The sequence below is a fragment of the Daphnia carinata genome, chromosome 10, assembly GCF_022539665.2.
Source record: "Daphnia carinata strain CSIRO-1 chromosome 10, CSIRO_AGI_Dcar_HiC_V3, whole genome shotgun sequence".
Classification (NCBI taxonomy): Eukaryota; Metazoa; Arthropoda; class Branchiopoda; order Diplostraca; family Daphniidae; genus Daphnia; species Daphnia carinata.
The window spans coordinates 3845446-3871642 of record NC_081340.1 but is presented as its reverse complement, the minus strand read 5'-3'; the positions used below and the strand labels follow the sequence as shown (position 1 = coordinate 3871642).

At 39.6% G+C, this 26197-nt stretch overlaps 6 protein-coding genes and 1 long non-coding RNA gene across 9 annotated transcripts; 4 read left to right on the top strand and 3 right to left on the bottom strand.

The window, feature by feature from the left end:
- Nucleotides 1-333: 333 nt before the first annotated feature.
- Nucleotides 334-6147, bottom strand: LOC130699612 (vesicle-fusing ATPase 1-like). Its single transcript, XM_057521857.1, has 15 exons — nt 5944-6147; nt 4713-4801; nt 4118-4336; nt 3269-3414; nt 3011-3152; nt 2798-2940; nt 2534-2733; nt 2240-2464; nt 2033-2143; nt 1783-1971; nt 1596-1722; nt 1370-1527; nt 1122-1306; nt 892-1050; nt 334-828 (listed from the first exon to the last, which is right to left on the bottom strand). The coding sequence occupies exons 1-15, from the start codon at nt 5953-5955 to the stop codon at nt 702-704; spliced, it is 2232 nt and encodes a 743-aa protein (XP_057377840.1). The 5' UTR covers nt 5956-6147; the 3' UTR covers nt 334-701.
- A 287-nt stretch (nt 6148-6434) lies between these two features.
- On the top strand, nt 6435-8404 carry LOC130699899 (uncharacterized). The gene is made up of 7 exons (XM_057521957.1): nt 6435-6571; nt 6703-6948; nt 7008-7256; nt 7314-7435; nt 7501-7685; nt 7751-7930; nt 7996-8404. The coding sequence occupies exons 1-7, from the start codon at nt 6565-6567 to the stop codon at nt 8270-8272; spliced, it is 1266 nt and encodes a 421-aa protein (XP_057377940.1). The 5' UTR covers nt 6435-6564; the 3' UTR covers nt 8273-8404.
- A 147-nt stretch (nt 8405-8551) lies between these two features.
- On the top strand, nt 8552-11045 carry LOC130699722 (glutamate receptor ionotropic, delta-2-like). Of its 2 annotated transcripts, XM_057521928.1 has the most exons (10): nt 8552-8760; nt 8825-8880; nt 8947-9053; nt 9109-9199; nt 9262-9559; nt 9666-9883; nt 9946-10068; nt 10137-10288; nt 10375-10608; nt 10666-11045. In XM_057521928.1, coding segments are annotated over exons 1-10 (1482 nt in total). In that variant the 5' UTR covers nt 8552-8558; the 3' UTR covers nt 10667-11045. The 2 variants fall into 2 exon arrangements, with proteins under 2 accessions (XP_057377911.1, XP_057377910.1); XM_057521927.1 differs by having other exon boundaries at nt 10375-11045.
- A 429-nt stretch (nt 11046-11474) lies between these two features.
- LOC130699966 (uncharacterized) lies at nt 11475-12929 on the bottom strand. The gene is made up of 2 exons (XM_057522013.2): nt 12769-12929; nt 11475-12705 (listed from the first exon to the last, which is right to left on the bottom strand). The coding sequence occupies exons 1-2, from the start codon at nt 12793-12795 to the stop codon at nt 11719-11721; spliced, it is 1014 nt and encodes a 337-aa protein (XP_057377996.1). The 5' UTR covers nt 12796-12929; the 3' UTR covers nt 11475-11718.
- A 708-nt stretch (nt 12930-13637) lies between these two features.
- LOC130700155 (transcription elongation factor A N-terminal and central domain-containing protein 2-like) lies at nt 13638-14792 on the top strand. The gene is made up of 2 exons (XM_057522182.1): nt 13638-13764; nt 14043-14792. The coding sequence occupies exon 2, from the start codon at nt 14120-14122 to the stop codon at nt 14750-14752; it is 633 nt and encodes a 210-aa protein (XP_057378165.1). The 5' UTR covers nt 13638-13764; nt 14043-14119; the 3' UTR covers nt 14753-14792.
- A 3333-nt stretch (nt 14793-18125) lies between these two features.
- Nucleotides 18126-22269, bottom strand: LOC130699459 (exocyst complex component 4-like). 2 transcript variants are annotated; one of them, XM_059497109.1, is made up of 16 exons: nt 22139-22269; nt 21746-22077; nt 21511-21676; nt 21227-21447; nt 21070-21154; nt 20748-21005; nt 20532-20671; nt 20245-20463; nt 20005-20182; nt 19863-19944; nt 19664-19802; nt 19379-19601; nt 18992-19321; nt 18726-18932; nt 18572-18598; nt 18126-18451 (listed from the first exon to the last, which is right to left on the bottom strand). In XM_059497109.1, the coding sequence occupies exons 1-16, from the start codon at nt 22151-22153 to the stop codon at nt 18284-18286; spliced, it is 2790 nt and encodes a 929-aa protein (XP_059353092.1). In that variant the 5' UTR covers nt 22154-22269; the 3' UTR covers nt 18126-18283. The 2 variants fall into 2 exon arrangements, with proteins under 2 accessions (XP_059353092.1, XP_057377768.1); XM_057521785.2 differs by lacking the exon at nt 18572-18598.
- Nucleotides 18448-21942, top strand: LOC132088366 (uncharacterized). Its single transcript, XR_009421871.1, has 3 exons — nt 18448-18622; nt 18684-18908; nt 21221-21942. It is a non-coding gene; the product is annotated as an uncharacterized LOC132088366 (long non-coding RNA).
- Nucleotides 22270-26197: the final 3928 nt, after the last annotated feature.

The window sequence follows — 26197 nt, the reverse complement described above, 5'->3', positions numbered from 1 at the left end:
GTTTTGAACCCATAGCAACAGGTACCATAGCTAGACGCTCTACCACAGAGCTAAAACCTTGTATTAAAACCAGATAAACAAACTATTGATACAGTCACAAAAAAAGCCTAGACGATATAGTGATATGATGATACATGATCATACTTGTCATAAAGTGAGGGTAAATCGAATGTAAATTACTATTTTATTGTTGTACGTGATAATAAATCCGACGAAACAAACCTCTTACTGCAACACTCACTCTTCAGCTTCAGCATGGGTTTGAAACTTCAGGCAAATGGGTTTGGAATGCAACACGTTACTTGTTCGTCGATAAAAATAAATACAAACCAGTGAAAGAATGAATGATGAACTGTAATGAGATTCCATCACACAGACAGCAACGTGAAAAGCACATACATCATTATAAAGACGCACAGTCCAATATGTCAGTACCGGAGGACGAAAGAAATGAGTTGGTTGCTGGCCCATTTACCGACTGCACACTGAACTGGCTGTACACATAAATAATTTATTGCTGCTAACGAAACAGGAATATATAGATTGAAAAACAGATATTCCTACTGAACAGTAAGCACTGGACAGAAGAGCTTCCATTTTTCTTCCACTACCAGAAAATCTCGACCATAACAGTGAACATTTAATTTGCTGAAGTATATTTAAAAATTAAGTCGGAAAAGGGAAAGAAGAGAAAATTTATCCTAAGCGCCCAACTCCAAAAAGTTTTCTACCTCTAACTGCGTCAGGAAATCGAAGACGCGTCGTTGTTCGTCGAAATGCTTAGCCATCTCAATCATTCCGAGAAGCTTTTTGATTCCGATGAAAAGTCTTGAAATGAATGTTGAAATGTTGAAATAGATGTACAAATTAGAGAATTTAATTTAAAACTACCTTCTGTTCGCTACTTTTCGCGCGATAGCTGCAATTTCATTTTTGGGAAACACATCCGTCTCCTCCAATACTGCAACTAGCTGTTCACAGGTTGATATATTAGGAACACGAAGGACTGCGGTGAAGGTGGAGAGCATTTCCATTTCTTCCAAGACTTGCCTAACAAAGAAAACAGGAATTAGTAGTGCGTTAAGTTATTTTTTTCGAATCTAAATTTGACGACACCTAACCTGCGACTTGTTGTGCAAAACACAAGCAATTTCCTTCCTTTAGGTGGCTGCTTGGTAAGCAGGACGAGCAGGGCCTGGAGTACAATGTTGGAGTAACGGGGACCAATAGCACCGTAGTCAAGCAGTCGCTCGATATTGTCAACTAAAATGCAGCTTAACTCTGAGCGATAAGCGTCATCAAAAAACTAATGACACGAAGAGAGAATTAAGACGAATACTGAAAATTGCAAAGCAACACCTTTGATTACTTTTCTGATTTGTAGACACTTGGCCGACTCTGAAAAGCCGACCATATCGTCCGGGCTGCAAATTTTGATAAAAGGGAAGTCGGAGTTTTTCGCTAACTGGGCAGCGAGGGCTGTTTTGCCTGCATTTGGTGGACCCTCTAGCAGTACGGAAACCAATCCTAATAATTGTTCACAGAACAGTAGATGATTAAACCGTTTGCAAGGAACATTGTATGAAAAGTGTTACCAAAGCCGGTTCGTGCCTGTTGAGTCAGGATAACACCATACTCCAACAGACTCCTAATTGGCTCTCCCCAATTTATTATACCACGAGTGATGTACAATTCCAACGCTTCGGAGCTAGTTCCAAAAGCCTATGAAAGACATAAGATCACACGCCAACTTCATGTGAGTCAAAATGCTGAGTGGCTTACCGGTTTTATGTCAGTTTCCAAAGCATGAAGAAAATCTCCGCGGTCGACCATAAGCTTTTCGCCAGCTTCGGGATCCACCTCCACTTTATTGGAAGCTTTGATCAATCGATTCAATGCCGTCGACTGAGCCGCCCGGACTAAGCCTTCGATTTCAGCTCCACTGAAGTTCTTTGTTAACACGGCTAATTCCTGCACATCAATAAATGACAAATATTTATTCTCGTATGAGCTATGCCTATTCAATAATTACCTGCAAGTCAACATCAGGCGCTATCTTTTTGTTATCTCGCATGCGCGCGGTATGGATTTTTAGAATTTGGGCCCTGCCCGTTTCATTCGGCAATCCAATTTCCATTTGGACCTAAAAAAAAAGGAGAAAAACGCAGTATATTAAATGATGATAAAATACGAATGCTTTGTGATAATTAGGAGCGAGTTAAAAAATTAAGTAGCTCACTTCCATACGGCCAGGTCGTAAAAGAGCTTCATCGATCATATCCCTTCTGTTTGTCATACCAATGACAAGAATGTTGTTCAATTGCTCTACACCATCGATCTTGGCCAGAAGTTGGTTGACAACGGTGTCGTGAACTCCAGAAGCTCCTGCCACTGAACCACGAGATTTGCAGATGGCATCGATTTCATCGAAAATGATGATATGCAAGCCACTGTTGGGACCGAGCTGCGTCGGAATAGAGCAAAGTTAACTTTACGATGACATTTCCACAAGCTGAAGTTTGGTTTAGCTTACTCGTTTTTCCTCCTCTTCAGCTTCGGCGAAAAGTCGTCGAATGTTAGCTTCCGATTCACCAACATACTTATCCAGGATCTGTGGACCGTTGACGATCTTGGGTTCACGGGCATTTAACATTTTTCCAATCTGACGAGCCATTAGAGTTTTTCCCGTTCCAGGCGGGCCATAAAGAAGAATACCTTTGACATGTTTGCAACCTAAAAAAAAACCATCATTATCGATTTGTAATAGAAAGAACCCATACGCATATTTCTATCTAACCTAGCTGTTCCACGATTTCGGGAGGGAAAACACGCGAAGCAAATGCTCGGCGGAAAATGGCGTTAAATTCTGTGTCCAATCCACCAACGCCCATGTTCTGGAAATCCCAGTCTGGATTGATGATTGAATGATGAACTGTTTTTCTAGAGGACAAAACATTTCATTCAATCAATAAAGAAGAGCACCACATAAAGCCTAGTTTCTTTTATTTACCCTTTAGATTTTCCGACTAGGTTAACTGAGGATCCTTCAGATTTATCGAAGACAATCATCGTATTGGGAAAGCACTGACCGATCCGGATTTTTCGGGATTTAGCTTCTTTGGTGCCGGAGCGCATGGCGTTAATGTCGGCTCCTACACAACCAAAATGGAACAATCAAAATAAGATGATTAGTACTGATCGAATTTCGTTTCATTCAGACATTTAACTATTCGACGCAGGATGTAGATATCCTTGCATTAGATCTAACCTTCGAGTTCCTTCACAATCAAAATAAGGAGTTTCTTTTCTTGGAACTGAAAAACTAGTTGTTGTCCAATGGAGAAGCTTTGATGATGAAATTGTGCGAGAAATTCCCGCGCCATGGCATCGCTATCGTAGGGCTCCAGCGTTGTGCTGGAAGTAAGGACAAAAAGTTATTTTAGAAAGACTATAAGACAAAGGGCAAAACAGTAAGGCGCGAATAGAGAAAACTGCGTGACTCCAAAACTTGGCGTGATATCATATCTATATGAAAACTACCCTATAGGTAACAGGCTATGGCGTAGCAACACGCTACTAAATAAAAACAAGCCCAGATATACATTTTTGATCAACGGATCAAAAGGTTGGATTTGACCCACTTTACCACACGATTATAAAGAACATGTTCAGCATTCAATCTGACTGAGAAGAGTCACTGACTGTCCCTGGGGCGAAAATGGAACTCACGCGAGAGATGTTGTAGACCAGCACGAACGGGAAATTCCCTTGCAAAAAAAAAATAATGCAAAAATTTCTCTCACGATTCAAGGCGATGAGCGAAAAGCATTCTTCGTAAAACAATAGAAAAGTAGCGGGCATGGTGCATAGTGCTTCCTGTGATCCATGACCGATCAATACATAACACAAAAGTGAGAATTGCAACTACGTGAAATGAGATAACAGCTCAGTCATACTAGTTTACTATCGATCAATAATGTAAGGGGGGTATACGCACAGCAATGCATACACTGCAGGATTCGCTGTGCGTTCGACCAGTTCCACAAACGAAGGTCCAAGGACTCACGACAGAGAGATGTACTTCGTTCTAATCGACAGGTCTAGGCCATTGCATTACCTTTTCTTTTGGAGGAAATCCACTTCAAGGACTATGTTTGCTAAGGTGTGTTGATTAATATCGAACTGAAAAGGGCGAACGTCTATGTCCTGTCCAAGTGAAAGAGTAGCCCATTTGCGCTGAAGCAAGCCAAAACCAATGGATGACGGTGGAACATCACGATGACTTCTGATGGTGAAGACGAAGCTCTGGTTTGGTGCCGTATACACTTCGACATGCCTAAAATAAGAACAATAATTAAACGATTTATCATTTTTGTTTACACAATTTTTTCCAAAGTGTTGTTCGTAATTAACTATGAGTTTCTGTTAGGCTCTTGACTGGCTATGGGTTGAAAGATTATACTTAGGGTGCTAAACTATCAACTATTAATTAAATATGAAAGCGGTCATTAGGTACACAGTTCTTCCAATTTGTCGAACAAGTTTTTCTGTGTCAGAATGCACGATAAAATGGACGGCGTAGACATATCGTAGAATACGTCCCAAACAAGACAAGTATTTCCTCTCTTCGCGATTATTTTTGTTCTAATTCTGTCAATCTTAATCGTCTAAACGAAATAGTTAGAACAAATAAAAATTTAAAAGAGCCTTACTTGACGGAATCGTTGAAGTCTTGAGGATTCACCACAGCGCAATTGGTGAGGGAAAGTTCATCAGTAGGGCATTTCCCCGCTTTCATCCTCTGCAACAAAGTATGCAAACATGTATAATTTGGAGAGATAACTTTAAAGCATTTGCTCTACTCTGTTCCTTTTTAATGCGCAGAAGGGAAACATCTAACACAACCGAGGCGGCCATACAAGCCTTCGTCGATCGATGGATCGATATATTCTCATTGCGAACTGTAAGAACACGGGCTGCGGCTGCCTTTTCAACTAGTTCGCGGCCTCAGATTACTGTGTTTTTGGTCATCGCAGTGGGCGTTTGCATACATAATAAAATATAGAGTACCATCTGCTTAGTATTTATTGTTAACCTGTGATGGGCACGAATAAGACAAATCTGGGCATGTAGTCCATGTACCTTATTTAATGTGAAGTTAATACTAAACGAAAGAACTGCTAACGTTTGGGTTCTTGAATTTTTCTTTAAGCTTGATAAATAGGGAATTCTACTAACTTAAAGAATGGTTTAAAGAAGTTACGATTACAATATTTCGTGAAATAAACACTACGAACTTTAATTAAAGGATGGCGTTAAAAAATGCTTTGCACTTAAATGATTACATTCCACTTCCTGCTATTCGGAACATGCCCACGCACAAAGCATGACCTCACGGAAAGTATGCTTTTGTGACGCCCATTCTCGTTGTTTTCTGTTTAGTTTTACTACGATCGCCAGAGACTCATGCACACATGAACTTAATACGTTAAGTAAAGTAAAATGCTTTGCTGATTAAGGATGTTTGCTCATGAACAAAGACCCCTAATTACAGGGCAAGCTACAAATGGTGGTGAATTATCGCGAGAGACGACGAATGATAAACATTGTTAAGTACAAATGCTACTTAAAACAAAACAAAACAAAAAAAAAAGTTGATGCTGTATAAAAAATAAAGTGAAGAATAAACAATAAGCAACTCTATGAGTGTTTCAGGTAATATAAGCAGAAAACTTCTTTGTTTATGGTATTTAATCTTTGTCTGATCCATGGTTCCTTGGTGTTTTCTATTTTACTCTAATCACAGAATGTTTATCAATTCAGAAATTCTTCATGAGTTAATGATAAGATTAAAAAACACTTTGACTGGGGTTATTTGCTACGGTTTTTCGCCTACCAACCAGAAGCACTGGAGAAGTTTCAGTGTAGAATATAAATATTTACCATGCTGTTCATCCTTGAGATTCTTTATGGGAGAAATGGCACGAACAGGCCAATCACAATTTGCTGTCGAGAAATGCACTTGCACCTGACCGAGAGATAAAACTGCTACTCCCAGAATTTCAGGGAAACCGTCTGAACTAAAGATTTGTGGCTCCGCTGACGTGTTTCAGTGCGCAAAAGCAAGCTTTTGTACTTCATAGGCCTTCTAAGTTCTGACTGTCAAAAAAAGAGCGTCTGCTTTTCGTTGTAACAAAACATGGATATTTAAACCCCATCTAGTGGTGGAGAATTTTCATAATTTTAATATCAAAGTTGGTAAGTGCGATTTAAAAAATCAGGTAGGACAAATATTTTATCGATAAAAATCGTTAAAACATTTTTTAAAACTATTTATTTCTTTCTAATTTCTTCTAATTACTGATTCGGTAATGACCGTTGACTATACAAAAAGCATCTGGTGAGCGTATTGCGCACTTCAACATACATTTTCTAAAATCCTATTTCAAAAAAGCAGATTTCGTCGAAGTTCATCTTTATCATCAATCAACTGGTTTCTTCGAAGGGTCGAACCTACTGGTTTAGTGACTATTACATGGTTTAAAAAGCTGATAAACAACTGTGATGTCGGGTAAGTCAATTAATTCTAGTTGACTAAACCATAACGACAAATCGTTTTGAAACCTAACAGTGCTTCTTTAACAGTTATCTTCACTAGCCACGATAGTAATGGATTTTCTACTTCGTTTGCTCGTTTTCCAGGCATTCCTGTTGATACTTTGGTAGATATTGATGGCCCCTACGACCGTTTTTCATCACTACCTTATTTTAGACCTTCAGAATATGCACAACAGGATGACGACCCTTTTGAGCTCTGTTCCATGCAAGGCAAGAATTCAAAAAATGATCAGCAAGCCATAGATCTTGGAGTTGAGCTTGGACTTGCTCTGGAAAAATCCATCAAATTACGATCCCTGTCACAACACCAAGACTCACCCTTGTCAGCAGGTGGACAAAGAAAAAAAAAAAAAAGACATGAATAATTACTTATTTACATTACTTTGCAGGAACGCCAGTCCACACAGATCAAGCTGATTTAGGGATTTTAGTGAATCTTGATGATAGTCCAGACAAAAAGAATCTTACTACTGGACAGTCTAAAAATGTGTCTGAGCATCAAAATGTCAAAGATTCAGTTTTTACTCACACAGCTTCCAACCCATTTGAACTTGCATGGGATGTCATTGAACAAGAAGCTCTAAACTTGGCTGAACATATTGAACATGATAAAGAGAAAACAATCAGTCCAAGAAAAAGTACACACATATACTTAAAAAAAAACAGATACTCTAATAACACTTATCTCACCTTAGTGGTAGATTTGGCAATGAAATTATCTCCAGACTCTTTGTTACTTTCACCTCGTAACGACTCACGAGATGAAGAAATTTTGATTAATAGCAGCCCAGAATTAAATATGAAGAAGACTCCCAGAGTAATTTAATTTATGATTGACCATGCCTGTAATTCATAGCTTTTCATCCTAAAAAATTTATCTAGTTTACTAAAGCTTCACAATCCAGAGGAAGGATGAGTATTGGGTCCAGCCCTGTAGTGTCCAGATCTTACGCTACTCCATTACGAACTCGACCGTCTCTTGCAGTTAATCCTAGTCCATTACGGAAACCTATCAAGGAACCTGCGCCTACACCTCCCAAAACCCTGCCACAGAAGGCAACATTCAAGTGACTAAAATTTGTCTTATGGTTTTAACACTTTTTCATGGTTGTTTGTTACATTGATTTACAAGGACTCCACTTCTGCGTTCGACGTCCGCCACAGCACCTGCTAACCATGTTGCACCTCCCAAACCTCCTATTTTAAAACTTGGCGCAGTGAAAGCCGTCCATCCGCTGCCCTGTCCTCCGCCAGCTGCTGTCATAAAAGCGCCGTCTAGGCAGCATGGGATTGCAGTTCTTCCTACCCGGCGGTATATTTATTATTATTTAAATTATGACCAGAAGTTACCAATATTGAATGACATCGATTGCTTAGCTCCGTGACGCCCACAGCACCTACATCTAGTCTTCCATTCCAATCAAAATTACGAGCTCCATTGAGTCGTTCCGAATCAGATGCACTACACCAACTACCGGTGAATAAGCCATCAGATTTTCAACGTCAAGGCTCCATGCGCCTTGGATCAAAAAGGGTATCCGTAAGCGTTCCTCCACCCTCCGTCCCTGGCAGCAGCAGTAGCAGCTCCCATTCAAGTCGTCTTGCTGCTTTAGCTCGACCTCAAGCTAAAGGACGTGAGAATGTTGTTCCGTGAAAAATAGACTCGTTAGGATTGTTGTTTGATTTATGGGGGCATTGGTAAATTCTTTTAAATTTATGGAATTTTCTATCTATTCTTAAAATAATAAAATACACGGGTTACATTACTCTTGTTTTAACAACAGAAGCTAGTTTTCTTCTGTTTGTTTGTACGCAATTTGACACTGTTTCCTTTTAACGAAGTGTAACCTGTTGTGCATCTCATACCATATTCATGTCCAAGCCCTCTTTCACACGCGAGTGCATTTGCGGGCGTTGTCGGTTATTGTCTAAAAAAGAACATGTACATTGAACTGTGCTACGTGTCAATTTGTAGCAAAAGGGCATTCATGTTGTTGTGCATCCATCTAACGACTTTACCTTCTAGATACCATCACTTGCCCGACTACAAAGTCATGGGAAACTTGTGCCGCAGACTTGTTGGTGTTGTGGTCCTTCTTGCTGTTTTTTCAGGAAACGCTGTTACACAGCTTTATGGTCAAGGTAAGAAACAAAACAAAGGAACACTTTTTTTTTTCTATTTATTAATTTTTTTGTTTATGTTTAGATGCTGTCCATCACAATCTACTAAATGGGAAAACACTGCGTGTAGCGTCGGTAGAGGTAATGTAACGGAAATAGTTTACTGTAATGATTGATTGAAATAAAGGTAATGATTTGTATTAATAGATTTTGCCGTTCGTCGAATTTGTCCGAAACGAAAACGGAGATATCACTGAAGGAAGAGGATTTTCTTTTGAAATCCTCAACGCCCTTATGAAAACTTACAATTTCTCGTGAGTTCGCTTTTTTGAATAAAGTTATGATACTTACCGATGCAAATTTTAACAGGATCACGATTAAAGTTCCCAAGGACGAAGCCTATGGAGGATTATTGCCAAACGGAACGTGGAATGGAATGATTGCGATGATCCTGAATAATGTATCCTAACTTAGTACTTGTGTTAAATTTGTCAACCTCATTTAACGCAAATTTTATAACAGGAATCGGACGTGGGCATCGGCTCGTTCTCCGTGACTCATGCGCGTCATCAGGTCGTCGATTTCACTGTTGCTTATTATGAAGAATCTAGTGGCATTATGATTCCTGCGCCAATTCGCGGAAAACAGCTGTCGACCTTCATCAAGCCTTTTCAATTACAAGTTTGGATGATACTAATGGGCATCCTTGTAGTCCTACCCTTCGTTATGTGGATCCAATCCAAATTGCTAACCAAAGTACAACGCACAAAAAGACGCAAGAAGCAGCTGGCGTTTGTCTATGGAGTTCTTCTGACGCAATGTAAGTATAGATACGCTGTTGTTGATTATTGTTTTTTCCTAAGATTATGCATATTATTAGGCAGGGAATTAGGAAAATATTTAACCAATCAATTTATCACTTGCAGCTGGACAGAAAATTCCTGAAAAGGAGCACTCTTTACGATTGCTGGCTATGATTTGGTTTTTGTGCGCCTTGGTGTTTATTCACGCTTACATAGGAACACTTGTATCATTTTTGAGCGTCCCAAATCTGAAACCTGTTATACGGTCACTAGATGAACTGCCCGATTCAGGACTTGGCTGGATAGTTTGGAGTGGATCAGACCTAGAATCATTGTTTTTGGTAAACTGACAGTTCTAACGTCTTACTGTTTAAAAGAATTCTTTAACCATTTGAGCCCATAGGAAGCAACAGACGGCATATACCGCATCATCGGTGACCAGTTACGCCAGTACCCCGAAAGATTGGTCGACTCCCTCGTTGAAGGAGAACAAGCCGTTAAAAAAGGAGGTTTTGCCTACATGAATGTAAAGTTTCTCACACATGTGTCATATATTTGGTATAACAAAATTCTTTTTCTCGTAATTTATTTTAGAATAAGGCAAGAATTAAATATGCCGTTGAAAAGGACTTCATTAGCTCTGGTTCTACCTGCACTATGGGCGTCGCCAAGGAAACATTTTATAAAGTCAATCAAGCATTTGCGGTGCCTAAAGGAAGTCCCATTGGAGCATTTTTAAACAGAAAGTAAGATTCCATAAACGTTTCTATAACGCATTCTTGCTGACTTTCGGCGCCGACTTAAAATTGTATCTTTTTTTGTTCTAACCAAGGATCCTCGTGATGTTGGAAAGTGGATTAATGGAGCACTGGCGAATGAAGCATCTGTCCGGGAAAGATCACTGCAGCACATCACATTCTTACGGAGCACTTCTACGCAAACTTGACTTTGACGATCTTCAAAGCGCGTTCCTCATCTGGTTCGTAGGAGTGTGCATTGCATTTATGGTTTTCGTAGTCGAAAACATCTTTTACTTCAGCGGGAAAACAAGGCACCGCGGAACTTGGTGAGTCAACTAGAATAAGGAATTTTCAATGTGTCTCTCATTGATTGTTACTTGTAGAATTTGAAGAAACCTATAAATTCGCCAGCAGTAAAACAAAACATATGGCCGATAGAATTCTTTAACTCACACGAAAGTTTATTCACGTGGATGAATCTTTTATGCTGCTTCATGGATATTTTTCGTTGGTTGAAAATGGCTGATTGTTTGTTGCTTGGAGCTATAGCTCTGTATCACAAAATGTGATGTAGTGGCCGATTTTTTTGATCGATCTGAATCCGGTGAATCCAAGCATAACTTTCCGGAATACCTAGCAACCGCCGGAACATGTTAATCAAACGAATTAACAATACAAGCCACTTTGCGACATGTTGAAACATTCAGTCCGTGAACTTCTAGCTGAGCCCCATCATGCATAAACTGGGACATCAAATTTTTCTATACACCTGTTATGAAATTGGAAAGAATCCTGTACGACTGACGAGCTCATTCTGTGGCTATTCCACAAATAGAAACGTTGTGAAAATTTTAGACATGCATTAACAGTCTTCAAAGTCAACTTGGTTCCCACGAAAGTTCATTCGTAACTGAAGAAGACAGCTGGATAACGAATATAGCCCACTGATTTGGCTATGGCAAAAGGGTCTATGCCACCTGCTCTACAATTCAGACAGTCGGGTGTAGTACACCACAAATGCTGAAAAACAAAGTGCTGTTAGCAGCTGTCAACAGCTGTCAACCGGACTGTGGCCTCCATTTCCCATAAATTTAAGATTAGGACACATAACAGATACATTGCCACAAGCGATTTCTTTTTCGTGCTTCACGTTTTAAATTTAGAGTGGAGAAAAAAGAAAGATTATGCTTACTAAGTTGTATTGAACTTCGGACGGCTTAACAACACAAAAACTAAAACAAGGAAAGACACACAACGTAAATATAACAGGCAATCATAACGAAATGTAGGCAAACATAGCGATTAATAAATATTTGAAAACATGTCGCAATTTAAACTGGTAACAATTCAAGTTAAAGGTTGTTCAAATTGTAACTGATATGTTTACTTCTTGTTTGCTAACAAACTTTCATTTACTTCAAATTCTGACTTTTCGCTTAACCTTGTAGGACCTGTTTGAAAAAATTTGGAAAACCATCACTAGGATTGTTAAAAAATCCTTCGCTTGCATCTTTGTTTGCCACTGCTGCTACGGAAGATGAAGATTGTGATCTAACAACTTTGGTGTCATAGTTTGGAGTTTTATACTCTTCCTTAGGTGGGCTATATTCAGATTCTGATGGGTTATATTCTTCTTTGGGTGGATTATATTCTTCTTTTGGTGGATTGTATTCTTCTTTTGGTGGATTGTATTCTTTTTTCGGTGGATTGTAAGCTGGAGCACTGTAGGCTGGAGCACTGTAAGCTGGAGCACTGTAAGCTGGAGGACTGTAAGATGACGGACTATAAGACGGAGGATTGTAGGATGGAGGATTGTAGGACGGGGCCGAGTAAGCGGGAGGACTATGAGCCGGAGGATTATATGCTGGAGGAGCGTACGTCGGAGGATTATAAGCTGGAGGACTGTAAGCTGGAGGACTGTAAGCTGGAGGATTGTAAGATGGTGGACTGTATGCTGGAGGACTGTATGCTGGAGGACTGTATGCTGGAGGGCTGTACGCTGGAGAATGGTAGGATGGCGGAGTATAGGCTGGAGGATTGTAGGCGGGGGCACTGTAAGTCGGAGTTTCATAGTCTTTCACGGGCGCAACATACTGAGACTTAGGTGGGCCATATTTTCCTTTTGGTCGCTTATGAGCCTTATGGGCCTTAGGTGGTTTGCGAGATTTTTTGGGTGGCTTGTACTGGGATTTCGGTGCACCATAGCTAGACTTAGTGCGCTTATGTTTACCAAACAATCTTGCCGAGCGTTGGTTAACCTGGTGCTGATAATCGTCGCCCGTGTCAAATTCTGCGTCGACGCCAACTTGTCTGAATGCAGCGGCATCACCATTCACTTCCCTTGAGTTGCTTTCTGCTGATATATCTGAATTTGATCCAGCAACCGCTACGGCCAGTAGCGACAGTAAAAGGGGCGCTAGGAACTATGAGACGGTAAAGTGTAAAATTATGAAATGAAGAAGTTTATTATGGAATCTTAAATGCACCTTTGAAACTGACAGTCTTGTTTCCATGTTGACAAGTTGGATTTGTTGTTTTGCTTTCTGTTAAAGGAACTCCGATGATGCTCAACACGAGTTTCTCACTAATGAAAATATGACTGCCGCTCGAATTTATACTCAGTTGAGTTGGCTCCGCCTTTTTAAGCCAACTGCTTTTGGTAAATTGTATTTCATTGCATTTCCTGCAATTGCTCATGGTTTGTGCTACTAACCTGCTGGCTTTCAGTATTTCTCTTCGGAGCCATATACAGTACTGTGGTTTGTTTTCCACCGTAATCGTTCCCGTATGGTTGAAGAATGAGAACCACATCATTTCAAGTAAGGAAACGTCATCTTCACTCAACAGCTCATCAAACTCGGAGCACACTAAGGCATGCGGATCAACACAAATTGTTGTTCTCTGTCTTTATCAGACTCAAACCGCATGTTCATCGAGCCCTTCCTCGTAGCGTTCTCAGAATTATGAAACTGCTACATCCCAATAACCACAAAAGCTCTCTCGTTACGTCAGCAATATCGTGAATGGATGAATTGCTTGATTGCTCTTTCATTCCGTTTTTATTCTAAAAAATTCCTCTGGTTAATCTAGGGAATCCTTACTTTAACATGCAAATGTTACCATTCAGGCTTCCATGACATCAACCTATTTGGAATTCTTTCCAAATTTGTGGCTTTTGTCTTAAAAAAGACCTGCAATAGTAAATTCTACACTAATCTAATATGCTTTTTCAATAAAACTAATAACTCGATAATCAATGGCGATTTCTTACATTTTCTTTGATTCTCCCACTAAAATCTAGGTATTCTTTTTGTTTCCTGGTCCTCCATTTCTCATTTGCCTGTTGCAGACAACGAACGACTGTTAGCCACAGTAACGTCGTCTGTACCAAAACCACGCTGTTTACATTAACCATACTTCAAGGCTCCCTGGTTGCCCGTATGATTAATGGAAGCGTTTTTTAAGTTGGCAAAAACTAGAAGGTTTGTGATGCAATCTTAGTATATTACCGTTATAAAAAATACCTTTGTGTGAAGATACTGTTGGCCTAATGTATGGCAAAGCAGCTTCGCCAAAGCTGTACAGGCAACTCTCTACAGTCCTAAGCAAATCATGCTACATTTGTCTGCTATTTCAAATTAGGCATAGAAGTGTCATAATCACTTCTGTGAATTTTACAGTTGGAAGTAAAAATGGGCATATACATTAAGCCAAGAATTTACATCATATCGTCTGATAATTATCCTTCCTATTTTGACAGGTTAAGTTGAGATCACAGACCACAATATTATACCTGTAGTGCCTGTTCACATTGACAACAAGTGCAGTTATTAAAAAATGGATAAATTCTTAATTAAAAAGAACAAGGAACCACCAACGTCTGGAATTTCACGGGGAATGAAACAAGCCAGCCTTCACCAACTTGGTGGAGTTGTAATTTTAGAAGATTTGACGTTAGCCAATCAACAGCTCTCAAATCCTGAAATTTCACCTGATCAAAAAGTTGCTATTCTTAACAAGTTGAAGAAAAAGAAACCTGCCAAAGAAATTCTTAAATCTACCGGAATCGGTCGCACAGTTCATCGTCTTTGTCGAGATGAAAACTCTATTGTTTCGTGTGCAGCTAACGAGGTTTATGGTTTCTGGAAGAGTCATATGCTACACATTCTCCGGCGGAAGCCAATCGAAGTAGAAAGTGACGCTGAAACCCAGCGGGGTAGAGCCAGTGCCAAAAAGATGATCAACATTGCATTAAACAACTCTGTGATCGCAGAAGAAATTGAGATTCATGTATTTAACAAGTGCAAAAAAATTATGAACCATACTTATAATCGAGTCATACGAAAAATTCACTTTTGCTTGAAAGGTAACGAAGATCAAAAGTGGCGAGTGAATGAAATGAACAGTGATCTAAAAGAGTTTGTGGAAGAAATGTACCGGGATGTGATGAAAGTTTACGCGAACCAGTGAAATGTACAAGTAATAATATAAATGCTATAGATTCATTGAATATTGAGCTCCTTATGTAGTGTTTCCTAGGAACAAGTTTCGTGTTACGTGGATTTAAAGCTCAGCAATCGCACACCTCATGTGACTAGGGCGTTCTGCGTTGATGGATAGAAGAGAGGGAGTGAGGCAGCATGGAAGAAAGGCGGTAGCTATAGGATACTAGCCCATATGAGGTATGTCGAAAAGCATTTTTTTGTTGATAAACCTCATATGATAGCCATTAGCACTCGTGCATAACAGCGTTAGTGTAATATCCTGTCGAACCAACTTGCAGGCAAAGTAGTGTCAATTCTAAGCCCAGACGAAAGCCCAGGTTTTAGCGCCACCGAGGCAAAATTACAAACAGTCCCGGCCCATGGTGTTCGGACACTAAGGGTACTGTTCTATAGATCGATATCGTAGGAATAGAAGAAGTTCTGTTTGTTGTGATATTGCGTGACGTTCATAGGATTATGTTGTCTAAACAATCGGTAAATAAGTCGAAAAATATCTGTTGGCAGAACCGATTTGCCTTAACTTGAAGACAATAAAAGAATAGGTTATTGCAGACAAAAGACACGTTTCCTATTTGTTTCAAATGGCAAACGTTTCTTATGTTTGCTTTGGGAAGTAAGGTTATAAGCATTTGATCGTGTTATTTAATTGTATTTTTGAAATTTAAAAAAATGTAGATCTAAGGGGATAAGAAACCTTGCAAGTTCAGTGTAGTATATATCAAATTTGACGTTTCCATCCTGGGCATTTAGGTCAAAATTGCCAACATTTTCTCAATAATTTAAATAAGTAGAAGCAGCAAACAAAACAAGTCAATGATAGAAAGAATATTGGAGAGGCACAACGGGAGGGTGTCTGTAGTTCTGTTTGCTTCACTACTTCTTCATAAGGAAGTTAAATTAGTTTGGAGTTTAATAAATTAAGAGATGAAACTATGGACAAGGGAATGACGATAGTTTCTCGTGTGTTTGGCGACTTGTTACATTTTCAACTTGTTCTTAACCTTGCAGTAGCTGTTTAAAGAAATTGGGAAAACTGTTCGTGGGCCTGAAAAAGAATCCAGTGTCATCTTTGTTAGATACTGATGCCGACGAAAAAGAAGTCGCTTTAGGGATGTCAACTGGGTTGATTGGGATTTCTTGCGTTAACTCGAGTGTGCCATCCTCAGGTGTGGATAAACTTGAAACAGTTGATTTCTTTTTCGAATGACTCTTCTTGGCTTCGGGAGCACTAGAAGCTAGAAAACTAGATTCTGTTGCATTCGTCGCAGTAGGGATGTAGGTTGGGGCAGTGGATTCGGAAGGACTGGAAGTCTGAGTACTGGAATAAGTTGAAGAACTAGTCGTCGTACTAGATGTTGGAGTATAAACCGTGGTACTGGTAGCTAATGTAGTGGAAGTTGGAGAATATGATACTGGGGTCTGTGAGGTAGGTGGACGTGACGTCGAAGAACGTTTAGTTGGATATCGTGAAGTTGTGGTTTGGGATGAAGAGGAGCTACGAGTTGGGGACTTTGAAACTTTGGGACGCGAGGTATGAGAACGTAAACCTTCAGGACCGAAAAGTACGGGGTGTGAAAGTGGAAGAAGAGGTAATTCAAAATGTGAAAATGTTTGACTCGAGGATGTAGATCGTGAAGGTTTAGGAGTTGTAGTCGCAGTACGTGAAGGTGCAGGCCGTGGAGTCGAAGGACGTGAAGGTGTAGGTCGTGAGGTCGAAGGATGTGAAGGTGTAGGGCGTGATGGGGTGGGACGTGAAATAGGGAATTGTGAGGCAGAGGGACGTGAAGCAGCGGGATGTAAAGCAGAGCTGTGTGAAGCATGAGGATGTGGAGCACGGGGAGATGAAGGTGGCGGATGTGGAGCCGGATGGCGATGAGTTAGTGGACGTGAAGCTGGTTGCTTGAAAACTAGTGGGCGTGAAGCTGCAGGAATGGCAACCTGGTGGCGTGTTGGTGGATGATGCGGAGCTCTATATTTTGGTGGCGTTACGATGCTTTGAGTCTTGGGTACGCTATATTTACCGCCCAATGGTCTCTTATGGGTCGTAGGGGACTGATAATAATTGACTGGGCTAAATTGTGAGGATGCACCGTAGTTGTACTTTTTCTTCTTATGCTTGTTTCGCAATTTGAAACGACGATGTTTCGAACCGTGTCTGTCGATGTCAGATGTATCTAGGCGTTCATCAAAGTAATCCATTTCCGTAAAATCACCGTCGTCCATTTGAGAGTAGCCGGCGTAGACATCTTTTAGATTGCTATCTGCCGATACGCTGGTTTTCGATTCAAATAGCTGCAGCGCCACTAAAATCAGCAAACACGGTGCGAGAAGCTGCATCATTTAACAAAATTGTTAACACCATTTTGTTATGTAATAATTTAAATTTAAAAATGTATTTTTCCATTGGAAGTCATGGCTTACCTTTGAAATTTCGATCCGTCTTGCCATGAGGACCTCTGTGTTGTTCTTGAAGAATTTCAGAAGCGTACAAGTAAAAATTCGAACCGTTAGTAAAACGAATAGGATGTGCGCTCATATTTATATCTTGCTGGTGGAGGTCCCGCCTTTAAGAAAAACTTTTTATTGGCAAATGCATTATCCCAGAGATTTCCCGGGTATCAATCACTTACGGTTTGGGCTACTAACCTCTTTGTCGTTGCGATTCTTCACGTTCGACCATCAGTGTGTTACGACTCTTTGTCTAATTGTACACATCACAACGTAGATGGAGATGTACCACAAAATGTATGTGTACGCATGTTAAGAACTCATCAGGTCCTACCTACCAATCCAAAAAGATTCACGGAAACCGTGTTTCTCTGCACTCGTATAAGGTGTAACCACGTAATTAGAGAGCTTAATGTGACCAACATCCCTGAAAGCAACTTATTTTTAATTTTACAAAACCGCGAAAACTTTCATTAAATTTGAAAAATCATGCAATTGAGGAATCATGCACTACTTTTGTATGTGTGTTAGGTTCGTGAAAAATGTGCCAAGTGAGTACGAAATACGGTCCTAGAGACTCAATTTCCTACCACGTAGCTCTAGTTCGATTCTTTTGGCTCTGCAATTTAGTTATTTCTTTGTGTTATATTTAGTAATTTGGGTGAATCATAGAAGGTTAAAAACTTACTTCAGTATTTGATCAACTGTACTTGTTTTGAGAAAAAAATTTCTAAAATTTTGTTTATAAATTTATTTTCAGGGCGATCGAAAATTTGTCCTTTCAACTAGGGCGGAAAACACCACGACTTTTATAACAAGAATGGTGTTGTTTTCAAGTCCATGATGTTTTAAGCAACAATGATACAGGCAGTTAGCCTTGAAGGGATTCATAACAGTAAATCAATATTTATTTGTAAATACTCGGTGATTAACCATGAGAATGACAATTTCTTCAATTGAAATTGTAAAGCAACGACATTTTTATCAAGTAAAGCCGACGCGGACCAACCCTGCATGTCACACGGATAGTAAGATTAGTTAACTAAACTTAAACAGTGACACCTAATTCTCCTAAGATCTCTGACAGGCGTTCGAGATGACGAGTTATTTCGTTGGAAGCTGTACCAGGGCGACTTCTGTTCAATAGTTGAAGTACTTGAATATACTCCAATTCGGTGTATTGGGATCCACGCTCCAGAATACCATTTAATATTTCCTGGTGAATTAAAAGACAAAATCAAGGCATTTACATAGTTGCTAACTATCTACGGATTCGCTTAAATATGCTGCAAAACAGAATCATGCTCCAAGCTATATTCACAAAGCCCATCCTTACTTCCATTCCTTGAAGGAACGAGGAATCCTTCATTAATGCAGCGTAATGCAAGTAATTATATATTAGCAATTTTTGATAAAGGTAAATATAGTAAAAATATTTTATCTACTAGAAACCAGTTGCTTCACTTGAACAAAACAGAAAGTGTCCTTACCTCTGGTGTTACGCAAAGCAACTCAAAATACTGGCGCGCATGGTCCAGCGCTGGTTCGCGGGCCAAAGTAATGCTGGTTAACGTTTGCTGTAAGGCGAAAATATTGCGACACATTTTCTTGACGCCATTTTCATTCATCCGCCGGATATGCTGCACAGAGGACATGATGATACTGGATACAAGGTGACTAACTCCCTCAAATATGTACTATAATACGAGAGATGTGTAAGTTTTGAGAAAATCGTGCTCAAGTTAAGACAACCTACGCGATGTTTACGTTGTTGTATGAAAGCTGACAAAGACTCGTCAATTGCAGTCAAATCCCTACTAAGCCTACCAATTTCAGGATCGGGCTCTTGATTATCACCGTTCAGCCAGAACTGTGCTTGTCTTCCAAGCGGTACTAAGTGATAAAAACAATGGACGCGCACCTCCAAATGCAAAACTAAAAGGCATGTATCGGCTAGATCTTCGAAATCTTTTGCCAGCTCCAACAAAGTCTGGACGTTCGTTTCTGGCAGAGCTAGGAGGGATTCAGAAGCGCCAGAGCGCGTTATGCCATTCGCTAGTTCTTGTATATGTGCTGCGAACCACTCCTGCAAAATGTATTATATTTAACGCCGGCCCAATCGCAATGATAATACCTGATTTACTAAAGATTCTTGAAGCAACGCTAATATTCGCAACTGTGTCGGATCGGCCAGAATTTCATGAGGGGGGATAATGGCGTCACCCAAATTACCCGTCAATATTTCCGTCTCTTTGGCGCTTCGTTGTCTGATCTCTTCTGGACTATCTTCGTAGGTTTCGCAATCCGTGGTACCAGAATTACGATGTGCTCGAACGGTTTGCAAAGCCGTCCAACTAGGAAGAGACCTATTTTTTTTCCTCTTTTCGTAAAATACGCTATCGTTTACAACAGAAAATGACAAACAAACCTCAAAAAACGATGTATGTCTTCATCTTTGGCCCAAGTGGCACTGATAACACGTTTGTCCTCCAAATCTGATTGGACCAAGCCTCGGTAAGCCGCTTGACAAGTTTCGCTGTAGCGCAGTAACATGTTGCATGCCATGCCTAGATAAAGTGTAGAATTCAAAATGAAATCTGATGAGGGAAATTTTTCTATCGTAGTACCGAGAAAATGCTGGGCGAATTGGGGAAGGGCTTCCATTAATTGGCGGATTTCCATGAGACAGCGGTAAACTTGTATGGTGCTCTATGACAGTAAACTGAAAAACAAACTTGAAAACGAAAACGGGGTGGGGAAAAATGCTACCTGAAGCAAAGGCCGTGTGGCTTTTGTATTTTGTGTCAACTCAGTGGGATTTACAGACTTCCACATATCCAGTTTTCGCGTGGCTTCGTCCAGTGCGGTGCCCATCTCGATGTGAATTTGACTGAGAAAGACGTCGCGTGTAAATACTGTGATGAACACATGAAGCGCGCAATGCGTCCTGTTGAAAGCTTTATCAATTAAGTAAAGCAGGATTTTGGAATAGAGATTCAGTAAACATACCCTTGAGAACTACACCCAAGCGCAGTTTCTATTTCTTGAACAAAGGTCATTAAGGGCTGATAAATTTCAATCACCAAACGCGCATTAGGTTCAACAATTAAAATCCGATCCGGCGCATCCAGACCATGTTGGTCTTGCTTGGAATAGTCGCTATTAGACTCATTCAAGCTAATTGAATGGAGAGAACCTTCGAAACGGAAAAGTGTTGTTTTCTGTGTTCTAGACCACAGATTGATAAATACGTTAAGTTTGAGCTGATTGTGCTTAAAATAAAAATTTTCCTTTACCTAGGCTGTCGTCTTCTGGAAAAGTATGCGTTCAAATCGGCTGCTCCCAATTGAGAATTTGATGAGAAAGTGCTGCCCGAGTTACCGCTTTTTGAAGCGGTACTACCAATATCCCAATACTGGGACAACAAAACTTGAATCTAAAACAATGCCAGTGATTCGTTCCAGATTAAACAGAACAGGCGAGTTGTAAAACATTTAAATAATTAAGCATACCACAGTTTGTACTTGGGACCATACATCTTCTATATTGTACATAACAACATCGTTATTGTACTGCTGGTCTTTCAGTAGAGCCTTAACACTGTCGAGAACGGCTGTGTGAGCCTTCACAATCCTCCGCATTTGCTCCATTACAGCCTCAAACAGTTCCTTCAAAACATTTTTTCCATTAGGTGGATACATCTCGCTAATTTGTTGGGCGGTTTTTCTTGTTATCAACGTCATTTCCATGCCCATTCCATTTTTTAAACTCTAAGTTAAAAAAAAGGTCAATTACTCATTTTTAACCACATATTCTTGCAAAATGGGAAATTACTTCCAGTGTTTCAGGTAACCTATTTACTAGCGAGAGACATTGAACTATGTTAGATATACACTGGTTACTTTTCTCATCTTGAGCACTAGTGAAGAAGCAAATAATTAATCAGCTGGATTCCTAATGATCAATATCTTCAATTCTTTAACAGAGATACCTTTGACTGCTTCCGACAACTTCTAGCATCAGTGATTTTACCTTTGGCGCATCATTCTTCGAAATCAAGTTTCCAGAAGCCCTGCCAGAGGAGTTACGGCCACTAGAGGCTCTTTGAAAAGGTGCCTGTGATGTCGCAGCGCGTTTCCACTGCAAGACATCACTTGATGATTTTACATAGATATAGTGACTCAAGTCTTCCAAAAGAATTTTGTAGAAGCGCTATCAAGTATACATAAACAACTTGGATTCATACATTATTGTTTAGGTGAATATATGTGATACCTCTTGCTTTGTGGCAAGATCACTTCGAACATCCTTTAAAGCTTCAACATTTTGCAGTGGACCTTGTAGATTTTGTTGCGCTTCAACCACAAGCTCTGCAGCTGCTACATAATTCTTCTTTGCTATATTTTCATTAATTTTGTCAGGTATTTCTTTTAATTTTTCACTGCAATGGTTAACAAATTAATAATTTACACATTTAGCTTTGGAATCAAACTATAATTCCTTTTGTTACATCTGATTCAGCATGAGAAGCACTTGTTTATGCTCCACTCCTTCTAGCCACAGCTTTTTAAGTTCATCTCTTCTACAGTGCAGTAGCCCTCTGCAAGCTGCTAACTGTCCTTTCACCATAGCAATTCGAGTTCTAGCTTCATTGATGCTAACTGAAGCTTTGCTGTAAATTTGCATCACATTGGCTAAATCTCTGTGGTGTGTTGTAACTAATTTTTCTAATCTCTGATCACTAAGTTTAAATTCACGCTCAAGTTTTGCCTTCTCTCGGTCTCGCTGCTCGTTTGAAGATAGGGACGATAGAGTCCCAATTACGTTCATTAGAAGTCCGGACTGTAATGATACAATAAACATAACATTCATATTAGGATAACAAAACGCCATAAAAAGATACCGTTTCCTTTGCCATGTTTATATCTTCTTTATAGATTTAGGTTTCTTTTAAAGCAAAAAACAAAACACAAAACGATATTATGAGAACTTTGACAGTACAGAATGACGGCAGAGACAACAATAGCTCGAGAACCAAACATGACTTCTGCACCCATAATACAATAATTCCCAGTTCGGGCGCTAGATGGTGTGACTAAATTTGGATTTACATTCACGGTTTTCCACAGGGTTCGGCCCCGATCAGGTGTGATCGAACCACCCATCCCACGCCGGAAACGGTCGACCGACCTTTTTATTTCTATTACGAATATTCAGTGTAATTCAAAAACGGCTACTTGACAAGAAAACGAGTGGCTTTTTCTGAATCAGAATGAAATTTTTATTATACTGCGTGATTTCATGGAATTCCAAGAGATGTCATTTTTGGCCGATTTTGACAAAAGTGGTAAGGCTATAAGGCCCTTTGCACTTTTTAATTTTTAGCTAAATTTTAAAATTCGCTTAAAATACATGATTACGATTTAGAATTAAAGGCTTATCATGAAAATGAAATTTATTTTCCAATAGGCCTTATGGTTTTTTAATTAAACATAAAAAACGAAAAAATAAGAAAAGTCGGGCTTATTTAGTCGGGCCTATTTAGTCGGGCTTAAAATTTTTTTCTGCAAAAACTGACATTCATCGGAATTGGTTAAATATAACAGGATATACTCAAAATTGAATGCTGATTCCGGGAAAATTGCTATTTTTTTCATTAAGTTAATCGGTTTTGAAATACACCGAATATTTGACGCAATGCTAGCGCGCCAGTACGCTACAGCGCTAGCGCGATGCAGCTGAAATATTCGGTGAGTGTATGTCGAGAATTACTAGAAATCTGACCAGTAGATGGCGATAGCAGTAAAGCAGAAAAAAAGGCCGATACTTTTTTTTGGGGGGGGGGGGGGGGGGAGGAAACGGATTGCCATAGAACAGGCCTATTTTACACCGGCAAGGTGGGTCCAATTTTTTTTAGCGGCCTAAATCGATTACCCTGCTACAGTCAATTGGGTTAATTCCTAAACCAGAGTTATAGATTAGATGCTATCTCATGCTAGCTACTCCATATTAAAACCCCTACAAGACAGCCACGCCCCTCGTCCACTTTTGCAAGCTAGATTTTTACGGGCATACTCGGGGCACGCTCCCTTCGACTAAGATGCATTATGCGGAGATCTGTTGCACTACGACACAAAACGCTATCCTGTCCCAGTCCGACATCCGTTTGGGGCAGGGCAGGTCAGGTCGGAGGGGGTAAGATTTGTGAACTCAACGGCTGTCAATGTTCGTTAAGTTCCTGATAGCCATGAAGAAAGAAATCTGAATGAAAGTTGAATGTACATGTTTCGTGGATGCTAAGGACCACGTGCATTTTGTTTTTACTCTTGAAGGGTTTGTTTAAAAATTTTTTTTTTTTTTCTCCCCACAAATAAGGTTTACCACGCGGGAGAAAAATTTGACGAATGCACGCCCTAGAATACAAACCTGGATGGACATGAAAGGCGTCTCCACCCCAAGCTGAAGAAACCCAATTTGCAGCTTCCATCCTCGTAAGGAAGAAATAAAATTTTGTAGCTCCTGACGAAAGAGAATTGTTGGTAACTACCATTCGCGTAATGGTTTCACAGTGCTTTTCAAATTTTTTCTGTCATTGTGGTACAGTGCCATTAAAACAATATTAACAAAACTTCATTGCAGATGTATCAATATCAATTGGCACACAAGCTCATGGATTGTCCCAAAGCTGTCAAATGATTGCATCTCTGATTGTGAGCATGTACAAATTCCTATACTAATGACAGCTGTAAAACATGCCTCAATATATGTTTTCCATAGGTCACAAGGTGAATTTATTCATAAGGCTTCATCCTTCGTGCATCCAAAAATCTTCAGCCTTTGGTCGAGCTTGGGATCTTAGTTTGACTCTACCATGTCAAGGATCACATAAACGTTATTTGAAAACTAAGAGGAAGGACAATGAAAAAGGAAACAAAATTCGCAACAGATCTCATTTGGTGAAGACTTCAGAGGTGCCAACCTGTTTTGCCAAAATTTACCTTAGGCTTGTGCTCAAACATCAATGTAGGATATCAACCTACTACCACCAGATAATGCCATCCAGGCTAAAGCTATGTTGAAACTCTTCTTGTTAATCGATGATCCAATGATTCTCCATCAGCATTAGAGATCTTACTCAGGTTATCCTTTTTGTTTTATTTTTTTTACAAAGTTGACTTAATCTTATACTATTTACTTTTTTGTCCTTCTGTCTTTCATGCAAAATGTTGCTGATGGAGAAAATGCTGCTGGACAGAGACTATGTCACATGACAGATTCACTCTGTCTTCTTACCAAAGGTCACCTGCCTTGACTTCCCCGTCCATAACGAAGAAGACCGATTGGTCTAAAAATATTGAAAGCTGTTTTTATGTTATTTATTCTTATCGGTAACTTTTAACGACTGCCACCGTGAGTGACACTTCGGTTTACAGATTGTGGGCAAGTGAAAGATCGATAAAGTAGTTTCAATGCTATTAATTTGCATTCACAGAATTTTTGTGGAGGATGAAGTGAAGCCTGGAAGCGTTCGAAGATGGAAGAGCCGGCCTACAGTTGAAAAACACTTAGAGCGCATTACGGTTGGTAAAGTAGTAGAGTAAGAAATTGTATGCGTAACGGTTTTTTTTTTTCTATTCTTAAAATAGGTTAATAGTAACACTGGGTGGAAAAGGTTCTTGAATGAAGCGAGACACTGAATAAATTGTGATGCTTAGATGGATGACATTGCATTTCTATACTGCATTCAGATTCCCCATACGGTATTTAATATTTAAAAAATTGAAGTGTATATCTGGGCTCCCTTCCTTTCCGTAGCCCCGTTTCCCCTTGACTCATAATAAGCCCGTAGGGGGTCATGCCCCTACTGTACGGTATATATAAAAATAACATATACCGAGGTTTGGAGGGCTCTGGCCGGAAAGGGGACGTGGGGGTCCGCGTAGTCCGATGATGTGTTCACGGAGGGCGACGTGGCTACCCACAAATCCGAATTAAAGGTTAATCGCTCCAGTAAAAATGTTCCATATCTTCGGCTCTTCTTCCGGCTTCTCTTAGCCAATCACCGGGTAATCTCCCCGGTGGGTCAACAAGGCAGTGTCTCCCCCTGCCTGGGTTGACGGCAACTTTTGAAAGGGCTATTGTGCCTTTTTAAAGTTGCAAAAATAATTGTAATGTGCAGAGAATTGTCAATAAATTTTTTTTTATAAAATATTTGTTGCAAAATTTGTTTCTTTCATTGTCTGTTTTCGCTGTGTTTACACATTACATTAATCAACTTTTTTTTTTTTTTGTTAATTTAGCTTGCTCAATTCACCTTTATTGGTTTTGCCACCTTTGATGGTAAGCATTGTTTCCATTGGTTTATCTGTAATTATTCAATTATTATTTATTGCACTCTTTGAATTCTTCAACTTAAACTCAAGGAACAACGTGTAATACCTGAATATTTTTTGAAGTAGTTTTGTATTTGGATTTTATTTTACTCGTATGGGAACCGATCCCCAGACATTCAGCGTGCAACGCCGATGCTCTAACATTGAGCCACGAGATACATCTAAATTTTTTATTATCGCATATCATATGTTATCGTCTAGGATGTTTATGCAGTCTTTCACAACTATATGATTATCTGTCTATTGTTTTCATACGGTTCATAGCTCTGTGGAAGAGCCTTTAGCTGCGATACCTGTTTCCCTGAGTTCAAACCTCAGTAAATGTATAAAAATGAAGATAAGCGATTTACCAATGGAAACAATGCTTACCATCAAAGGTGGCAAAAATAATGAAGGTAAATTGAGTACGCTAAATAAAAAAAAAAAAGATGTGAAGTGTAATGTGTGAACACAGCGACTACAGACAATGAAAGAAACAAATTTTGCAACAAATATTTTATAAAAAAAATTTTATTGACAATTCTCTGCACATTACAATTATTTTTGCAACTTTAAAAAGGCACAATAGC

Coding starts and splice junctions, on each gene's coding strand:
- LOC130699612 (XM_057521857.1), bottom strand. Junction 3,153..3,268: donor GATTGTGAAGGAACTCGAAG/GTTAGATCTAAT, acceptor TTGGTTGTGTAG/GAGCCGACATTAACGCCATG. Junction 1,051..1,121: donor TTTTGCACAACAAGTCGCAG/GTTAGGTGTCGT, acceptor TTTCTTTGTTAG/GCAAGTCTTGGAAGAAATGG.
- LOC130699899 (XM_057521957.1), top strand. Junction 7,436..7,500: donor ATATGAAGAAGACTCCCAGA/GTAATTTAATTT, acceptor AAATTTATCTAG/TTTACTAAAGCTTCACAATC. Junction 7,931..7,995: donor GCAGTTCTTCCTACCCGGCG/GTATATTTATTA, acceptor TCGATTGCTTAG/CTCCGTGACGCCCACAGCAC.
- LOC130699722 (XM_057521927.1), top strand. CDS start 8,559: ATGTACATTGAACTGTGCTACGTGTCAATTTGTAGCAAAAGGGCATTC. Junction 8,761..8,824: donor TACACAGCTTTATGGTCAAG/GTAAGAAACAAA, acceptor GTTTATGTTTAG/ATGCTGTCCATCACAATCTA. Junction 9,884..9,945: donor ACCTAGAATCATTGTTTTTG/GTAAACTGACAG, acceptor TTGAGCCCATAG/GAAGCAACAGACGGCATATA.
- LOC130699966 (XM_057522013.2), bottom strand. CDS start 12,795: ATGGAAACAAGACTGTCAGTTTCAAAG. Junction 12,706..12,768: donor CAAGACTGTCAGTTTCAAAG/GTGCATTTAAGA, acceptor ACCGTCTCATAG/TTCCTAGCGCCCCTTTTACT.
- LOC130700155 (XM_057522182.1), top strand. CDS start 14,120: ATGGATAAATTCTTAATTAAAAAGAACAAGGAACCACCAACGTCTGGA.
- LOC130699459 (XM_059497109.1), bottom strand. Junction 21,448..21,510: donor ATCTTGCCACAAAGCAAGAG/GTATCACATATA, acceptor TATACTTGATAG/CGCTTCTACAAAATTCTTTT. Junction 19,803..19,862: donor ATTCGCCCAGCATTTTCTCG/GTACTACGATAG, acceptor CACTTTATCTAG/GCATGGCATGCAACATGTTA.